The 19,307-nt window shown below is 34.7% G+C and overlaps 3 protein-coding genes across 6 annotated transcripts; 1 reads left to right on the forward strand and 2 right to left on the reverse strand.

Annotated features, from left to right (window-relative positions):
* Nucleotides 1-1,803: 1,803 nt before the first annotated feature.
* On the forward strand, nucleotides 1,804-6,541 carry LOC126656044 (filament-like plant protein 7). 2 transcript variants are annotated; one of them, XM_050350495.2, is made up of 6 exons: nucleotides 1,804-2,038; nucleotides 2,135-2,313; nucleotides 3,027-3,171; nucleotides 3,331-5,581; nucleotides 5,702-5,753; nucleotides 5,829-6,541. In XM_050350495.2, the coding sequence occupies exons 2-6, from the start codon at nucleotides 2,182-2,184 to the stop codon at nucleotides 6,354-6,356; spliced, it is 3,108 nt and encodes a 1,035-aa protein (XP_050206452.1). In that variant the 5' UTR covers nucleotides 1,804-2,038; nucleotides 2,135-2,181; the 3' UTR covers nucleotides 6,357-6,541. The 2 variants fall into 2 exon arrangements, with proteins under 2 accessions (XP_050206452.1, XP_050206453.1); XM_050350496.2 differs by having other exon boundaries at nucleotides 1,804-2,028.
* Nucleotides 6,542-7,932: 1,391 nt separating this feature from the next.
* Nucleotides 7,933-8,884, reverse strand: LOC126657364 (uncharacterized). Its single transcript, XM_050352038.1, has one exon. It carries the CDS (start codon nucleotides 8,809-8,811, stop codon nucleotides 8,032-8,034), a length of 780 nt encoding a protein of 259 aa, XP_050207995.1. The 5' UTR covers nucleotides 8,812-8,884; the 3' UTR covers nucleotides 7,933-8,031.
* A 2,925-nt stretch (nucleotides 8,885-11,809) lies between these two features.
* Nucleotides 11,810-18,723, reverse strand: LOC126657802 (uncharacterized). 3 transcript variants are annotated; one of them, XM_056103849.1, is made up of 5 exons: nucleotides 17,279-18,723; nucleotides 17,025-17,192; nucleotides 16,759-16,868; nucleotides 16,155-16,228; nucleotides 11,810-13,025 (listed from the first exon to the last, which is right to left on the reverse strand). In XM_056103849.1, exon 5 carries the CDS (start codon nucleotides 12,696-12,698, stop codon nucleotides 11,919-11,921), a length of 780 nt encoding a protein of 259 aa, XP_055959824.1. In that variant the 5' UTR covers nucleotides 12,699-13,025; nucleotides 16,155-16,228; nucleotides 16,759-16,868; nucleotides 17,025-17,192; nucleotides 17,279-18,723; the 3' UTR covers nucleotides 11,810-11,918. The 3 variants fall into 3 exon arrangements, with proteins under 3 accessions (XP_055959824.1, XP_050208541.1, XP_050208539.1); XM_050352584.2 differs by lacking the exon at nucleotides 11,810-13,025 and adding an exon at nucleotides 14,985-15,634 and having other exon boundaries at nucleotides 17,279-18,721; XM_050352582.2 differs by lacking the exon at nucleotides 11,810-13,025 and having other exon boundaries at nucleotides 14,985-16,228; nucleotides 17,279-17,769; nucleotides 17,911-18,720.
* Nucleotides 18,724-19,307: the final 584 nt, after the last annotated feature.

Genomic DNA, 19,307 nt, shown 5'->3' on the forward strand with positions numbered 1-19,307 from the left:
AAATAGGGGTATAACAAGAAAAGCAAGGATAAATTTATAAAACCAATAAACAATAATTTGCTTTTCTTAAACTATGAGATAAAGGCAAAGTGGACAACTCTATTGGGACGGAGGGAGTATTATTTATAAATAATTAGTGACATATCTGTATAATTTCTAGCTGGGACAAAAAAAATCATAAAAATTTAAGAATTTTGATTTAACATTGATATGATTTTTGACAAAAAAAACATTGATACGATTTAAAAAATGAAATTGACAGTTTAGTAAGTATTCCCAATGAAGCAGCAGAAAGTAGGGGGAAAAGTAATAAGAGAAAAAGACCCGCGCTCTTTTGGTCCGTCAGATGAAATCAAAGCTACCAAAGCAAATCATCCGCTCTTATTATAGTGTCAGATTAGGACCCACACCTATTCTCGCGCCATCTATTTCTTTAATTATTTAGGCCTAATTACTTAAAAAAATCTCATCTTATAATATTTTTTCGTTTATACTGTAACTTAAGAAAAAGTTCATTTGTACTGTTTTTTTGATTTTTCGTTTTCAACTCTACCTTAAAGCACTAAATTGAACTTTTTTATTTAGAAAAAAGCTTAAAATAATCCTTCATTTTTTAATTTATTTGTATTTTTCCAAATAGAAAAAAGATAATATAACCCTTCTATTTAATTATTTTTAATATTATCATCCTTTAATTAATTAAATTGTCAAAAAATAAAATTTTAGGTTACAGTTGAAAACGAAAAATCAAAAAAAGGGCAAAAATGAACTTTTTCCTAGGTCAGGGTATAAACGAAAAAATATTTCAAGGTGGGGTTCTTTTAAGTAATTAAGCCAATTATTTACTCATTCATACACCATTTTTTCTTCACTGCAGTAAATAACCTGTTTTCACTTTTTACACTTTCTGTTGTATTTTTAGGGGTAGGCACAAACCGATTAACCGATTCATGAGCTTATTTATAAACCGGTCTATGATATAATAGTTTTAAATTTTAAAATCTAATGTAAAGTTTAAAACGGTTAACAATTTAAAATGGTCTAAATTTTTAATTTTGCGTTTTCAACCATATAATCATCAAAGGATAAAATTTCAAAAATTTCAAAAATTTTATATATAATCAAATTTTATTTGTAGTCCAATCTGAAACCATAATTCTATTTCTTTTTTTAACAAAAATAATATAAATTAGTTTGTGATGTTTTCACTATTTATAAATTAATTTATTTTTATTTTTATTAGGTGAATATTTTACTGAGGAAAATATTCTTTTTTAATATTTATTCACCTAAAATACAAATATAATTTTAAATTTATATTTTAACAGTCAGGTTTATAAACAAACTCAAAAAATACTTTAATTTAATTATTAAAAAAATATGAAAAATATATATACATGTATATTATAATTTATAAGAACATATATTATTCATAAACTGTTAATCCACGATTTTTAAAATTCTAAATTCTAAACCTAAACCATTAATTATAAAAATTAAAAATCGTATCCTAAAATCACTAATAAACCATTAACAATTTGATGATTTTAAATTCTAAAATCACGAATGAGCTGTAACTCAAACGGTATAAGCGCAAGACAGTAAATTGTTAGATCATGGGTTCAATTCCTCCCACAAGCGCTTTCCCCTCCTCAATTATCAAAAAAGAAAAAAAATTAAAAGTCAAATCCTAAATCTAAATTGTAAACCGATTAACCAGTTTTCCGATTTCGTCGATTAATCAGTTTGATTTTCCAGTTTCGTCGGTTGATCGGTTTGATCTTTTTTGTTTCCCACTCCTAGTATTTTCTTACCAAACAGACACACTCTTCAGAAGCACAGTCTCTCTCTCTTAGCTGTGATTAAATATATATTTTCCCCATTAAATCTTCTTCATCATCTTCTTCCACTGCTTCTCCTTGTCTGTACTCTTATTTTGTCGGTCAGATCACACAAAATCCCACATTGCGCTGCACTATTCTCGACTCTATTGTGTAGTTTTTATTTTCTTGGGTTTCTGTTTGATCGGTAATGCATGGTGAGCTTTTTTTTTTTTGGTTAGTGTTCTATATTGATCACAATTTTTTACTGATACTGTTTCAGTTCTTGATTTAGTTTGAATTTGATAATGCAGGTTGTTTGGTAGTTATAAGGTGATCAGTGTGAGTTGATTGAAGTGAAATGGACCACAAGAGTAGTAGTTGGCTATGGAGAAAGAAATCTACGGAGAAGATGATTGTTTCATCTGATAATAAACTTATTAATACTAATAGTAGTAGTAATGGTGTTTCTCCCAAGGAAAATCACGATGAGGTAACAAAACTTGAATTTTAGCTTGTTTATAGTTCTTGAATATTTGGTTTTACTTATTTATTGAATTCATATGTTTTGGAATTTATTTAATAGATTTCCAACTTACATTGCAAATAATTAAGTGGAGCGCTTGTGGGAGAAATTAAACTCACGCCCTTATGAGATTGCTGCTCAGCGCTTATACCAATTGAGTTATAGCGCGTTGGTTGATATTCTTGTCTATTGATATTCAAGAATCTAAGAAAATGGGGTTTTTCTGATGGGTTTTTGAAAAATCTGGGTTTAATGTGCTTTTATCTTTGTTGGGGTGCTAACGATAACATAAAAGTTCAAAAGATGTGTATTAGTAGTTCATTAGCTGCCAATTCAGTAAGAAGAACCTGTAAAGAAAAAGAACCTGTAAAAACTGGCAGTGGGCTTAGGGGTGTAATCGAGTCAAGTCGAGCCGGAAACACTGTCAAGCTCGAGCTCAACTCGACTCTAAAATCTAAAGCTCAAACTTGAACTCAATTCAGTAAGAAGAACCTGCAAAAACAGATCTTTCTGAATGTAAAATTCCGAATAGTTTTACTGTATTTGAAGTTTGAATATGTGTCTTCTAAGTGATTTGTTCAGTTGCTTGTCTTCTTGGTGAGTATGTATCTGCCCATGAAAACAGTTTAGAAATTAGTAAATCAGCAATACATTCATGTTGATCTTTTTTTTTCCTTCAGATTCGAACATTTTTTACGATTAATGCCGAATTGGAGAAAGACCTTAAAAGTTTAAATGATAAACTTTCTTCTGTCCTGTCTGAGTGTAAAGCTAAAGATGAGCTTTTAAAGAAACAAGAGAAGATGATCGAGGAAGCCATGGCGGGTAAGTTTTGTTGAAGTTTCTTTCGCTGTTCCTCTACTTTCATGTAAGGCTTTTGTCACGCCTATTTTTGACGTACATTTTTACACAATTCTTCAAAATCATGTATTTTAATTAACAATCAAATCGTCCCTCTAATGATCGGTTTGTTTGCAAAAATAGAATGGGAGGAGGCAGAAGCCAAAGCCGTCTCTCTAAAGCTAGACTTGGATGAAGCATTACAGCACAGGCTTGCCGGAGAAGAACGGTTAAATCAAATGGAGGCTGCTCTCAAGGAGTGCATGCAACAGCTGCGCTTTGTTCGAGATGAACAGGAGCACAGGATTCATGATGCTGTGATGAAGGCATCTGGGGAATTTGAGAAGTCCCAAATGATTTTAGAGGAGAGTTTGGCAGAGACCAGCAAAAGATATGCAAAAATGGGTGCGGAGAATGCTCAGTTGAGTAAGGCTCTCTTAGCAAAGGAGAAGTCAGTTGAGGATTTAACAAAACAAAGGACTCGGTTGGAGGCAGATTTGAATAATCGGATAGCTAGATTAGAGTCCACTGATAAAGATAATACTTCACTGAAGTATGAAGTCCGAGTTCTAGAGAAAGAGCTTGAGATTCGAAATGAGGAAATAGAATTTAACCGTAGAACAGGTGATGTATCACATAAGCAACACTTAGAGAGCGTGAAAAAGATTGCAAAGTTAGAATCAGAATGTCAGCGGCTACGTGTGCTTGTTCGCAAGCGGTTGCCTGGCCCTGCTGCTTTGGCAAAGATGAAAAGTGAAGTTGATATACTTGGAAGAGATTCAGTTGAAATGAGGAGGAGAAGAACGCATTCTGGTTCTAATGGCTATATCGTAGATTCTGCAGTCGATAGCTCTGCAGACACTCTCAGCAAACAGATCAATTTTCTGACTGAGCAGTTATATTCAATGGAAGAAGAAAACAAGACTCTCAAGGAGGCATTTAACAAAAAAGTGACTGAACTTCAAACTTCGAGATCCATGTTTTCTCGTGCAGCTTCCAAGTTATCCCAATTTGATTTGCATTTTGATGGACTGTCAAAAAGCCAGACAAGCTTAGAGCTATCGAGGAGTGGTCTTCCACCACGTGAGCTCTCTCAGGCCTCAATGTCTGATGTCGGCAGTGATGACAAGATTAGCTGTGCTGAATCATGGGCTTCTAATTTGATATCAGAGTTAGAGCACTTCAAGCATGGGAAGCAAAGGGGTTCAGTTGGATCTTCAGACATAAATCTGATGGATGATTTTGTTGAAATGGAAAGGCTTGCAATAGTATCAGTTGATCAGCAGTCTGGAAGCCCTCATGTTTCATCTGATGATGCAAATGCACCTGTCAGCCCCATTGAAACCCGTTTGAGTAGGGAGATCATTCCATTATTGAAGTCTGACCAGGATCTCAAGTCTAATGAAGCATTTGGTAAAGCTCCTTATTGGCTTCAGGATATTCTGAAAGTAGTGTCAGAGCAAACTCACCTCACACAAAGAAAACCTGATGAGATACTTGAGGATGTTAGAATGGCTTTGGCTGCAGATTGTGCTGATACGAGAGAGAGCTTGAAACAGCCTGATGCACCACATTCACCTATAAATAACTCAATACCGATAGATTCATCATGTGCTGCAAATGATGATGATGTATCGTTGACGGATAGAAACGTCCAGCAGCTTCAGACAGAACTAGGCAAATCAATACAGAAGATAACTGAACTTGTTGAAGGGATGACTTTACCAAGTTACAGAACTTCAGAGGTCTCATCTAGAAAGGATGCGAGTTTCTTCCCAAATAAGAATGAAGCATCTTCAGGGTACATGGTTCGTGTTTTCCAGTGGAAGACGTCTGAACTTAGTGCTGTATTGCAGCAATTTGTTCATGCTTGTTATGATCTTTTGAATGGAAAATCAGATGTAAACAGGTTTGCCCAAGAATTATGTGCTGCTTTGGACTGGGTTGTGAATCATTGCTTTTCCCTTCAAGATGTTTCAAGCATGAGGGATGCAGTTAAGAAGCATTTTGAATGGGATGAAACGCGAAGTGAAGGGGAAACCGAGGTTGAAATGACTGGTCAATCTTCAGAAGTGGATAGATTGTGCCTTCATGGCGAACAACTGGAAGGGAGGCTTCAGTCAGCTATTAGTAAGAGCGAAACTTGGACAAATCATCCCCAGGAAGCAGAGAAAACTATGGCAAACATGCAAAAAGAGTTGGACTCTTTGAAAATGTCAAAAACAATGATCGAAAATCAAATGGAAGATCTGAAAACACATCTCACAGAGGCCAGAGCAGAGTTAAATAAGGCTTGCCAAAAGATATCTACCTTGGAAGTGGAACTGGAGCATAAAAATAGTTGCTGTGAGGATTTGGAGGCTACATGTCTTGAATTGCAGCTTCAACTTGAAAGGTACTACTGGATTTATTTTCCAATTTCGACATCCAATAGTATTGAAACAACACAGAGATATCATTTATAATTATTTTTGCCTTGATAGAGGTCTCATATATTTGATGATGTTGTATTCAGTGTAGCAAAGAACGAAACCCCCAATTACGAGGAAGAAAAGCAGCTTCGAACAGTAAGTTCATGCAAATTTCTGATGTGTAAAATAATTTTTTTTGCTGTTGCATTGATCTTAAGATGAATCTTATAGGATTTGGAGATTACAGCAGCTTCGGAAAAATTGGCCGAGTGCCAAGAGACAATTCTAAGTCTAGGGAAGCAGTTGAAGGCGATGGCTTCACCGAGTGATGCGGCCCTGTTCGATAAGGTCATCTCTAGCTCACCTGATAGAAATGGCGACTCGGTTAGCACAAGCACAATGGTGATTGCACCCCAGAACAAGCTCATGAATCAGAGGTCCTCTCTTCTAGATCGGATGCTGGCAGAGGACAACGCTACGACAAAGGACACTAGTGGCCCTACGATCAAAGAAAGTGACAGCATAAGGTCGGCCTTTATTTCCGACAAGGTGATTGAGCCGCTTGAAAAGATCCTCAATTTGAACGGAACTACTAAACATGAGGATGATAATGTTGCAACTAAGTCTTTGGCTATTGTGCCTAGCAAGAAAAAGGAAGGTGGAAACTTGTGGAGGAAGTTATTGTGGAGAAAGAAGAAATCCAAGAGTAAAAAACCAGCATTTTCATCTGATCCATCATGTTTTCATGGTGATTGCTAATCTTAAGAGGAAACGTGGTGCGACAAGGCCTGTCTTTTGTCAATCTTTTGAGTGAGAGTTTTGCATGGCTGTGTGTATTAATTTTGTAGATATGACTGTCTAGACAAGTTTTTGCACTACAGCAAAAATAATTATAGAAGTTGAATAACACAGTATTGGTGCTGCTATGCTGTGATTTTTTTTTCCGGTTATTGGCAAAACAAATCGTAACGTTTTACTTTTTTAGCGATTTAAGCTTAACCTTTAAAACATTACAAACCTAATCTTTCCAATTAATTTTTGCATTTTGTAGGCCAAACCGTACAGAATTGCGTTGGCTTAATGATCTAGAATCGTTTTTTTATCGGTGTCTGTCATATCATGCATGTCTCATCCCTGTTATGTGATGATTAAGCAGTGAGATTAAAGAAATTTAGGATTTATTGCTATAATATTGTCATAGAGATCATATAAATCAAAATAAATAATAATTTTAATTTGGTATCTGCTAGACCTGTCTCCTGCTCTGCTTGCATGTGCACAAGTCCATGGGTTCCAAGGAAACATTTTATAATAAATTCATCTCTTGAACAGCTTTGATATATCTGCCCAGCATCCGAAAGCAAGTAGAATCTTGACAGGCTTGGTTTTCTCTAGATTAGACACAGTTCTGGTCATGCATCCTGCAAATCAGTACATTATTAATGAATCAAAACACCAAAATTCAGACAATTTCCACATACATTGCTGCAGATTATCTATATAATATGAATGATGATATGAATGAACCATTACTATATCGAAAGGTCAAGTCTATTTATTTAATAAGATTGTTCTAATCACAAGGAAACGACAATGCAGGAGAACACGACAACTCATGTAGATCAAAAGGTCTTCTCTAACAGTTCAAAGAGTATGTGCAACAACTTGAATTGTCTCTTCGGAGAAGAAGAAGAAGCGGATAAGAGTCTGGCTTTACAAGTGAAGTTTATAAGTAAATGGAATCCAAAAGAAAAAAAACAAAGTCATTTACATTTACTTAAAAAAAATTAAAGAGACAGCATTAAAAATAACTGCGAGTGATGGATCTAATTTGTTAAACTTAAACATGATTAGCATTCTAAAAGTTGCTGAGGAAGTTAGTCCTAATTGACATTGTTCATTGTCTGCAGAGCCATCAATCATTGATTGAATATAAAAATGAATTTATAGATACTAATGGAAATGATCAGATCACAACAAAATTAATGAACTTGTATTTCAAAAGGGTCCATGTGTTTTATCAGTTTGTTTTAAGATATTGCGCGCTCATAGACATGCTAATGCATCAGAATTGGATCAAAAGGAAGATCATCAAACTGATCGGTTGGATGTGAATATTGATAGTTTGGTTTGCAGTGAATTAGTTCACGATCGAATCTTTTCAATCTTGCATGTCATTTTCAGACTATGCAGCGTTTGATCAGTTCATACACCTGGTTTTCTCAAGGCTAATAAATTACATCTTCTTTATATATTTTAAGTTTTGTCTGAAATCTTTTGCACTAAAAGTCTAAATATGTCATAAAAATAAATTCACAGGACACAAAATGAAAAATGATAGAAATCTGAGTATATTCATTTGATTTTTGTATATATTTATGTACAGTTTGGTGTAAGATTCTATGCTACAAAATTTTGGTAGAAGCAATTTGTTCTAATGATTCAGACTGTTGAGAAGAGAAACTCTGATTTTCACTAATTTTCTATAGACACACTCTAATTCCTCTTCTGCTTCTTTAAGGCTCATCTCCAATCTTTCTAATTCTTTCAACAAATTTTTACTCTGATCGATGTCATTGCTGGACTTCAAGATACACAATTCAGCATCAATCTTCTCTACTTCATTGGCTTCAACTTCCGCTTCGCATGAAGAATTTTTCGGTTGCAAAATTTTCGTGAAAATAGAGAGCTTTGATTTTGACTTTGGTAAAGAAATGAAAGATAAGATGGATTCAAACATTGATACACTAATTTCCTCTACAGATTTGAGCAAGACTACTAAATCTGAGTTACTTTTGCTGTTCTTGTCTTGTTTCTTCAAATTTTTGAGATACTTGGAGATCAATTTATTCAATGTTTTCCTTGATGCCATATATGCATCAACTCCGTTTCTACTTCTTCGGAGAGATAATTCAAGTCCCTGGAGACATTCCCTCATCTGTGAGAAAAAATCTCTGGTGTTGCTGCATATATCCAACAAACTCAATGATCCATTCAATGCTTCTTCTACAGATTGGTTCTGCTTCTCATGGGAAAGAGTTAGCTGAAAAAAATCATCGACACACTCGTATAACTCTTTTAAGCCACTCAATTTTTGGCCAATAGATAAGGATGACTGTGATATCTTTAGCTTGTGAATTTGCTCCTCTAGAGTTAGAGTCAGAGGATGAGATGTAGATGGCAAACTGATTGAACGAACATGAAAAGAAGCCATTTGTTGTTTTTTCTTGTTCTTGAAAAAGAAAGCTGTGAAAGATTTGAATGCACAAGTAGTGTTGCTGTTAGAACCATCCCATTGTACCTCTTATATATGGAAAGAAAATTGAGAACAAACCATCAATAATTTTCTTGTAATGAACTGTAATGTTGGTAGTTTTATGACAGATCCACCAATTTCTCATCATTGTCATGTTGTTGTAAGGAGTAATCTCATTTAAGAAATTAAGAATGAATCATAATATTTAGAAATTGCACGTTCATTGAATTGGAATCTCTGCATGTTATGATTATGATATTATAGGTATGGTGGTGACAGTATTGCTTGCTAGTTTGTTTACATGATTAATACAAAAGATCAATAACTGATATCTAAAACATTAGAATATATACATGCACGACGAGCGAAATGCAGTAGCTTGATGATAACTATGAGCTGGTTCATAATTTGTCTGCCAGTATATTTTATTGTATTAGAGTCAATGCTTGTCGATCCATCATGCAAATGAGTTATTAGGGAGCAAATATGTCAGAAACATTATAAATTTACTAACTTAATTTATTATGATTACATTTAGAAATTGATACACATGTTTGGAATCGATTGTGAAGAAATAGTATGACACCAAACGACAATGATGAGAAATTGACGCACAACATAAAACATGACAGCTAATGCAGATCAAGAAAGATGATATTCTTTATGTTCTATTGTCTTCTATATTATATAACAGGTGAAATGAAGAACGAATAAGAGATTTTTTCTTGCAAATGAAACAATCTGTCGAGAAACTTTAATTATCTGTTCGAAGAAGACGACGAGGTGGAGACTTTAGTGAAACTGATGCATACATAGCATCACGTATGTTAGAAATTTGAAGAAACAAGAAATGAATTACGGAGCAGATTCAGATTCAGATATAATGGATATGTTAAAATGTGTTGAGGAATTTAGCCTTACATTGATTGAATCCTTATCCAGCTTATCTCGCAAATGAAACATAGTGGATGGATCCTGATTGATTTGCTTTCCCTAAAATCAATCAGAATTGGTTTTCTTGAAAGACAAGTAATTAAGTTTGGTAAGCTTGTGAAGCCAAGAAATGTTGCCACCACTACTGATATTGTCGAATCTAAGTGAGAGTTCCATTACCTGAGTAAGATATTCACAGAGAAGATGGAATTAAATCAATCAGAATTGGTCCAATACATCAAGTTTGCTGAGATTTGCAAGTGAAAATGGGATCATACCAAGGAATTTGCAGTAACTGAAATCAAAAATTTCCACAGTTGCTGAGATGGAGAGATGTCAATGAGGAAAGTTTTGCTAGCATGAAAAGAACTGGGGAAGATACTTTAACAGAATCAATATGAAGATTTTCGAGATTGATCAGGTTTTGGAGAATAACTTTAAAATCAAGAATTCGACGATCCAAGAACATGAAGCCATAGCCATTGGACAGGTCAAGATAAGACAATTTTGCCATAGCCATTAGAAATTTCTGAAGGAACTAGGCCTGAAAAGAAAGAATCAGAGAGTTTAAGATTTGCTAGCATGGAAAGATTACAAAAGCTTGATGGAGCATATTGGATGGATGTTTATTTGCTTTCCCTAAAATGAAACAAAGACATTGATTCAGAAAAAGTGCAAAATGTATTGATAGGATTACAAGCATTGGAGTGGATCCTTGAAGAATCAGAGGAAAGTTAAAAGTGTTTATAGACAATTAGTGAAAACCAGAATTGGCAGTGGTATGACGTACGGCTAGATTTGCTGGTCTCAGGTGCTTTACATTCGGTAGAATCAGGAACTTTTATAGCAGAAGTGCCTGCAAGGACGGAAAGGCAATTGCCTGTGATGCAGGCCTCAAAAATCAGGTCCAAGAAGATCATGAGTCTGTCCACAACCTTTTTAGTTAAAAGAAACAAAGTGATTATGATTGGCTGACATCTAGAAGCAAGTAGAACCTTGACAGTCATGGTTTTCTCTACATTAGACAAACTTCTGTTCATGCAACCTGTCTAATCATCGATCAATACATTATTAATCAATAACATTTGTGCAACAACTCGAGTTGTCTTCGGAGAAGAAGAAGAAAAGAAAAAGATTGGTATATACATGGATTTGAGAAAAGATTGAACAAATTGATTGTCAAGTACTTGTAAAATTTAAAGAAACATGAAAAAAAATTGCAGATGAGTAACTGTAAACGATATATATCCGATTTGTCGAACATGTTTAGCATTTCTAAAACTGCTGATCAGGAAGTTAGTGTTTCATTATTCGAGTACATTTTATGTTTCATCTCAGCCAAAAACAAGATCAAAGCCCTCTTGCTTGTCTAATATTGTTTCAATCATACTGCAAACCAAGCATGTTTATTATCTACAGATCCATTGGAATTATTGATTGAACTTATAAATGAAGTTATAGATTTTGTATTTGAAAATATAGTCTCCAAAATGGATGTATAACAAATACACAATTAAGTACAAAGCGTAGTGAAAAGCAATATACTTTTAGTCTATTTTCATTATAATTTGTTATTACACATTGTTCTTTGTCTGCAGATCCATTGAAATAATTGACTGAACTTCGAACACTATAAAATGCATTTCTATTTTAAAAGAGTCCATGTACTTTTTGGACTTCTTCAGCTATATGTTTTACTATGTTAGAATATTGACAGATTAGTTTGCATTGAACTTGTCTTTTATGTCATATTTGCTATTCACTAGTCTGCTCCTTTTAAATGACTTATTTAGCATGCAAGATTTTCTCTCTGATGAAATCTCATGTTTCTAATTGAAATTTTACATACTTATGATAAGTTAATGACATCTAATTTACTTTTAATCTTTGGTAATGTAATCTCTACCCGCAGCATGTAGTGTTCGATCATTTCATACACCCGGTTTTCTTAAGCCCAGTTAGATCTTCTTCCCATGATTTTAAGTTTGCAATAAAAATAAATTGATAGGACACAGGATGCAAATTGAGAGAGATCTGAGTATATTCATTTGATGTTTCTATATATATTTGTATTTTGTACAATTTGATGTAAGATTGTATGTATGCTACAAAATTTTGATAGATAAAATCTTCTAATGATTTAGACTATTGAGAAGAGAGACTCTAATTTTGACCAATCTTCTGTAAACACACTCTAACTCCTCCTCTGCTTCTTTAAGGCTCATCTCCAAAGTCCCTAATTCTTTCAATATATTTGCTGTTTGATTGCTGGACTTCAAGATGAGTAATTCAGCATCGATCTTCTTCATTTTGTTGGTTTCAACTTCCTCTTCGCATATCGAACTCTTTGGTTGCAGAAGTTTTGAGAAAATGGAGAGCTTTGATTTTGACTTTGGTGGAGAAATAAAAGATAAGATGGATTCAAACATTGAAATACTAATTTCCTCTACACTTTTTAGCAAGACTGCAATATCTGCCGATTCTGAGTTACTTTTGCTGCTCTTGTCTTGTTTCTTCAAATTTCTGAGATATTTGCAGATCAACTTATTCAATGTTTTCCTTGATGCCATGTATGCCTCAACTCCGTTTTTAGTTCTCCGGAGAGATAATTCAAGTTCCCGGAGACATTCCCTCATTTGTGAGAAAAAATCTCTGGTGTTGTTGCATATATCCAACAAACTCAAGGATCCATTCAATGCATCTTCTACGGATTGGTTCTGCTTCTCATGGGAAAGAGTTAGTTGAAGCAAATCATCAACACACTCATACAACTCTTTTAAGCCACTCAATTTTTGGCCAACTGATAAGGATGATTGTGATGTGTTTAGCTTGCAAAGTTGCTCCTCTAAAGTTGCAATCAGAGGATGAGATCTAGAGGGCAGACTGATAGAACGAATATGAAATGAAGCCATTTGTTTTTTTGTGTTTTTGCAAAAGAAAGCTATGAGATTTGAATGCACAAATGAGTTTGCTGTTAAAACTAACCCATGGTACCTCTCTTATATATGGAAAGGAAATAGAGCAAAAATAATCAATTATTTCTTTGTATTGAGCTGTAATGTTGGTAGTTTTATGACAGATCCACCAATTTCTCACAATTGTCATGTTGTTATAAGAAGTAATCTGATTTAAGAAACTAAGAATGGATTAAAATAGTTAGAAATCTGATACCTTGCTTCCATAGCACCGGCCAGGCATAGAGATCTCCAACAAATTGCACGTTCAATGAATTGGAATCTCTGCATGTTATCATTTTGATATTATCATAAATATGGTGAGTAATAGTGACTTGTACATCTAAAATAATACTACACGAGGGGAATCTGTCTGCCAGACATAGCTGCATATATTATATTGTATGAGAGTCAAGGCTTGTCTCTTTATCATGCAAATGAATTATTAGGGAACAAATATGTCAGTAACATAAAAATATTTTCTCACCTATTGAATCACCTTCACAAAATGATTATATTAACAATATTATGAGAAATTGATTGTGCACAATGAGGCATTGATTAGATGCAGTAATACTGTAATCACCAAAAGACAGTGATGAGAAATTGACGGGACTGTCGCAAAACTTAAAACATGACAGCTGATGTAGATCAAGAAAGATGGTATTCTTTATGTTCTATTGCTCTTCTATATATAATTTTATGTAATAAGTGGAAATGAAGGGCTTGAACAAGAACCAGACTCTCGCATGCAGGAGCTTAGAGGAGGCATATTGGATATGTTTGGCAGCACAAGAGATTTTTTCTTAGAAATGAGACAGTCTGTTCAGAAGCTTGAGTTATATCTGTTCGAAGAAGACTACAAGGTGGATACTTTAGTGTCGATGCATACATGGCATCAAGTATGCAAAAGTTTGAAGACACGGGAAATGAATTGCAGAGCAGATTTGAATATAATAAACATGTTAAAATGCGTTTAGAATTTTATCCTGATCTTTCAAATGAAACATATTGGATGGAAGCTGATTTTGCGTTCCCTAAAATCAATCAGAATTGGTTTTCTTGAGACACAAGTTTGGTTAGCTTGTGAAGCCAAGATAAGTTGCCACCCATACTGATATTGTTGAAGCAAAGTGAGAGTTCCATTAGCTGAGTAAGATTTGACAGATTAGATGGAATTCATCCTGTAAATAGATTATTTTCAAAGTCGAATACAACAAGTTTGCCGAGATCTCGAAGTCAGGTAAATGAAACAAATTAGTGATTAAAGTCTGATGTAATTGCCCGGCATCTGGAAGCAAGTGGAACATTGTCAGCCTTGGTTTTCTAAACATCCTGTAAATCAATACATTATTAATAAAACAGGTACTTTGGATGAGTTTCTACACCAAAATTCAGACAATTCCCACATGCATCGCTACAGATTAAGTTTAACATTTGTTTACTTTGAGAAGAATTTTAATGAGAGAGATGATCTGAATTAACCATTACTATATCGAAAGGTCACTCTATTTATTTAAAAAGATTGTTTTAATCACAAGGAAGAGACAAAGCATAGAGAAATGGCAGCTAATGTGTAGATCAAGAGAGATCTATTCTCACAGTTCAAAGAGTCTGTTGCAACAACTTGAATTGTCACTTCGGAGAAGAAGAGAAAAAAAGATCAGTATATTCATGGATTCTACAAAAAAGATTGAACAAATTGATTGGCAAGTACTGTATGATTTCAAGAATGGAAGGAATTGCAGAAAAGTAAATGTGGATGACAGATCTTGTTTATCCAACAAGATTAGCATTCTAAAATCTAACGAGGAAGTTAATCTTTTCATTTTTGTATCCAAATTGTACATATAACAATACGCTACAAAGCAGAGTGAAAATCGAAGTACTTCTAGTCTAAATTGTCTTCAATTTTTTACCATCTTAACTAGACAATTGTTCATTGTCTGCAGATCCATTCAAATGATCACAACAATACAGAACGCATTTCTATTTCAAAGGGTTATGCATTTTATCTCTTCTATAAAACTGTTGGGCTGGATGTGAGAATATTGATAGTTTTCTTTGCAGTGAATTAGTATGCTCTTTTCAATCTTTCATATTCACTAGTATGCTCCATTTTCAATTTTCAATGGTTTTTCAGGTTTTAAATCACATCAAATAACATATTTCTGATGACCGATAATGATATAACATGTTATATATATATCATAAATATAAACTCATAGGGCACAAAATGCAAAATGAGACAAATATTAACAATTTGAGTATTAATCGTTTGATTTTTGTATATATGTTTTTGTACAATTTGGTGTAAGAGTATATACTACAAAATTTTGAGAGAAGCAATCTCCTAATGATTTAGACTATTGAGAATAGAGACTCTAATTTTGACCAATCTTCTATAGACACACTCTAAATCCTCTTCTGCTTCTTTAAGGCTCATCTCCAATGCCTCTATTTCTTTCAACATAGATTTTCTTTGATTGCTGTCATTGCTGGACTTTTTTTTGGACTTCAAGATGTGTAATTCAGCGTCGATCTTCTCCATTTCATTGACTTCAACTTCCTCTTTGCATGATTCATTCTTTGGTTGCAGAAATTTAGTGAAAATAGAGAGCTTTGATTTTGACTTTGGCTGAGAAATGAAAGATAAGATGGATTCAAACATGGAAGTACTAATTTCCTCTACACCTTTTAGCAACACTGCAATCTCTGAGTTACTTTTGGACTTGTTCCCCTGTTTCTTGAAATTTCTGAGATATTTGCATATCAATTTATTCAATGTTTTCCTTAATGCCATGTATGCATCAACTCCGTTTCTACTTCTTCGGAGAGATAATTCAAGCCCCTGAAGACATTCTCTCATCTGTGAGAAAAAGTCTCTTGTGTTGCTGCACATATCCAACAAACTCAAAGATCCATTCAAGACCTCTTCGACAAAGTTCTCATGGGAAAGAGATTGTTGGGTGAGTGATAGTCGAAGAAAATCATCAAGACACTCATACAACTCTTTTAGGCCACTCAATTTTTGTCCTAATGATAAGGATGATTGTGATGTGTTTAGCTTGTGAATCTGCTCCTCTAAACTTACAGTTATTGGATGAGATCTAGAGGGCAGACTGATAGAACGAATATGAAATGAAGCCATTTGTTTGTTTTCTTGTTTTTGCAAAAGAAAGCTATGAGATATGAATGCACAAGTGATTTTGTTGTTTTAAAACCAACCTATGGCACCTCTCTTATATATGGAAAGAAAATTGAGCAAAAAGAACCGATAATAATCTTGTATTGAGCTGTAATGTTGGTAGTTTTATGACAGATCCACCAATTTCTCATCATTGTCATGTTGTTATAAGAATTAGTCTGATTTAAGAAATTAAGAATGGATAAGAATATTTAGAAATTCGATACCTTGCTTCCATAGCACCGGCCAGGCATAGAGATCTCCAACCAATTGCACTTGCACCTTCACTGAATTGGAATCTCTGCATGATATCATTTTGATATTATTATAATTATGGTGAGCAATGGTGAGGTGTAAATCTGATAGAGTTGCTTCCAACTTTGATTAATATAAAAAAAATTCAATAAGTAATATCTTAAATAATGATCCACGAGGGGAATTGTCTGGCAGACATAGGTGCATATATTTTATTGTATTAGAGTCAATGCTTGTCTATTTATCATGCAAATGAATTATTAGGGAACATATGTGTCACAAACATAAAAATATTTTCTCACCTAATGAATAACCTTCCACTAAATGATCATATTAACAAAATGATGAGAAATTGATTGTGCACAATGAGGCATTGATGAGATGCAGAAATATTCTAATCACCAAAAGACAGTGATGAAAAATTGACGGAAATGTCGCAAAACTTAGAACATGACAGCTAATGTAAGTTAAGAAAGATGAGATATTTCTTTATGTTTTATTGCTCTTCTATATATATACAGATATGTATTTATGTAATAAGTGGAAATGAAGGGCTTGAACAAGAACCAGACTCACCCGCAGGAGCTTGAAGGACGCATCGTGATCCGTCAGGCTATCAGATATGAGTGGCAGCACAATACATTTGTTCTTACAAACGAAAAAATATGTTCAGAAACTTGAGTTATCTGTTCCAAGAAGACAACGAGGTGGAGACTTTAGTGAAGTTGATACATACATGGCATTAAGTATATGTAAAAACTTTGAGGAAACAGGAAGTTAATTGCAGAGCAGATCCGGATTCAGATATAACAAACATGTTATGTCGAGGAATTTAGTCTTACATTGATTGAATCCAGCTTATCTTGCAAAGAAAACATATTGGATCGATGTTGATTTGCTTTCCCTAAAATCAAATCAGAATTGGTTTTCTTGAGAGACAAGTAATTGAGCCTGGATAGCTTGTGAATCCAAGACAAGTTTCCACCAGTCCACTACTGATATTGTTGAAGCTGAAATAAAGTTCCATAAGCCGAGTAAGATTTGACGGAGAAAACAGAATTTATCTTGTAAATAGATTATTTTCAAGGTCCAATACCACAAGTTTTCTGAGATTTCCAAGTGAAATTGTGATCCCACCAATGAATTTGCAGTAACTGGAATAAGAAAATTCCAAGGAATTTAGGTTCCTATAGAGGTAGGGAGCTGACAGAAAAGCTTGTAATCCTAAGCCACAATGACTTGAGGTTTCTTGTTCTTCACTCAAAGTCAGACCTCTAAGTTCTGGGTTATCTGCCAAGCGAGCAAACTGAATATTTGGCAAGTGAAAGATGGGAAATGAAAATTCGCCACGTAATCCACAGTTGCTGAGATGGAGAGATGTCACTGAGATATATTTGCTAGCATCAAAGGAACTGGGGAAGATACTTTAACAGAATCAAGATGAAGATTTTCAAGACAGATCAGGTTTTGGAGAATAACTTTCAAATCAAGAATTTGAAGATCCAAGAACATGAAGCCATAAGCATTGGACAAGTCAAGAAAAGACAATTTTTCCATAGCCATTAGAAATTTCTGAAGGAACTTGGCCTGAAAAGAAAGAACTAAAGAGGTAAAGATATGATAGCATGGAAAGATTAGGGGTTAAAGATTCTGGAGTCACCCAACTTTTTCCAAGTTGCAAAATGGTCACCCAATTTCAATTCATTACAAAATGGTTACTATACTTACTAATATTGAACTTCCGGGTGGTTTCTAAATCATTTCCGGCGATATTTGTCCTACCGTGGCTACCGGATGCTGACTCACTCCATTCCTTATTTGCCATGTCATTTTTCTCTTTTGAAAATTCCAAGTCAGCTTCTCCTTCTTGGAGGGGACAGAACCGCCATCCATAGCCACCAGAAACCACCCACACCCACCATAGCAGCAACCAGCAACCACCCACACCCACCATAGCAGCAACCAGCAACCACCCACGATTACAACCACAACCACTAGCAACCACCCTAACAGCAACCAGAAACTACCCACGCCACCACAGCCACTAGCAACCACCCACACCCACCAGCAAAATTAAATCTAAAAACCTCCGACGAGCATCAGCTTTTTTGTTCAACACTACTCATCTTCCCGCCTTACTCCTCTGTTGCTCGTCTTGCCGCCTTTCACCTTAGGTCGTTCTTCGGTGCTGCTGCTTTCATTCAACACTGCTACAAAGAAGATCGAACAATCCTCCACCACTGTTGTTGCAAACGCTACTCCTCGTTCAACACCGTTCGCCACCAACTGCTGCTGCATTTTATATCTTTTGCTTGTTCATCTTGCGGCAGAGGAGACAGATGGCTGATAGAGACAGACAACGGCGATGGACGATGTGAGCAAGATTATAGGCGGAGGCGGCAGCTGGACGATGCGAGGAAGATGATATGCGGCGGCAGCTGGTTGATAGATTAGGGTTAGGTTTAATTAAATTAGGGTTAATATTACATTCAGCATAATCAATAATTTCAAGAGCAGACGCAATATTTTTGGGCTTTTTATATAAAATACAGGAAATCAGCCACTATTTTCTTTTATACGGCCCAACCCAAATCTTTACTTTACCTACCTCATTTTCTTACTTTGATAACTTGTACTTCAAATTCCTTTCTTTTATACGATTTTTCTTATTTCTCTCAATCATTCTTCTTCTCCACGATTTCTTTTGAGCTGTGAAAGAAAATTTTCACGATTTCTGCTCCTTCGCTTCCGCCGTTCCGCCTCCTCCGTTCCGCCGTTCTGCCTTCGTCGTTCCGCCTTCGCCGTTCCGCCTTCGCCGTTTCGCCTCCATCGTTCCGCCGTTGTCTCGCCGCGCCATCTTTCTTTTATCTTTTTAGTTTTAGATCTGAAATTTTTTGTTCTTTTTTTTATTTTCAGATCTGTAATTTGTTTATCTTTTACTGTTGATTCACCATTAAACATGTATAAAGAGTATTTTTAAAGAATCCAATACTTATTTCATGTTCTATAGAATAATTTTGTGATTTTATATAATAAAATTCTGTTATTTCTGCATTTTTTTGTGTTTTGTTGTATTTCTGCGTTTTTTTTATTCTGCAGAACGATTTGTTGATGATGATTGATTG

Source organism: Mercurialis annua, linkage group LG7, assembly GCF_937616625.2.
Source record: "Mercurialis annua linkage group LG7, ddMerAnnu1.2, whole genome shotgun sequence".
In the NCBI taxonomy this organism is placed as follows: Eukaryota; Viridiplantae; Streptophyta; class Magnoliopsida; order Malpighiales; family Euphorbiaceae; genus Mercurialis; species Mercurialis annua.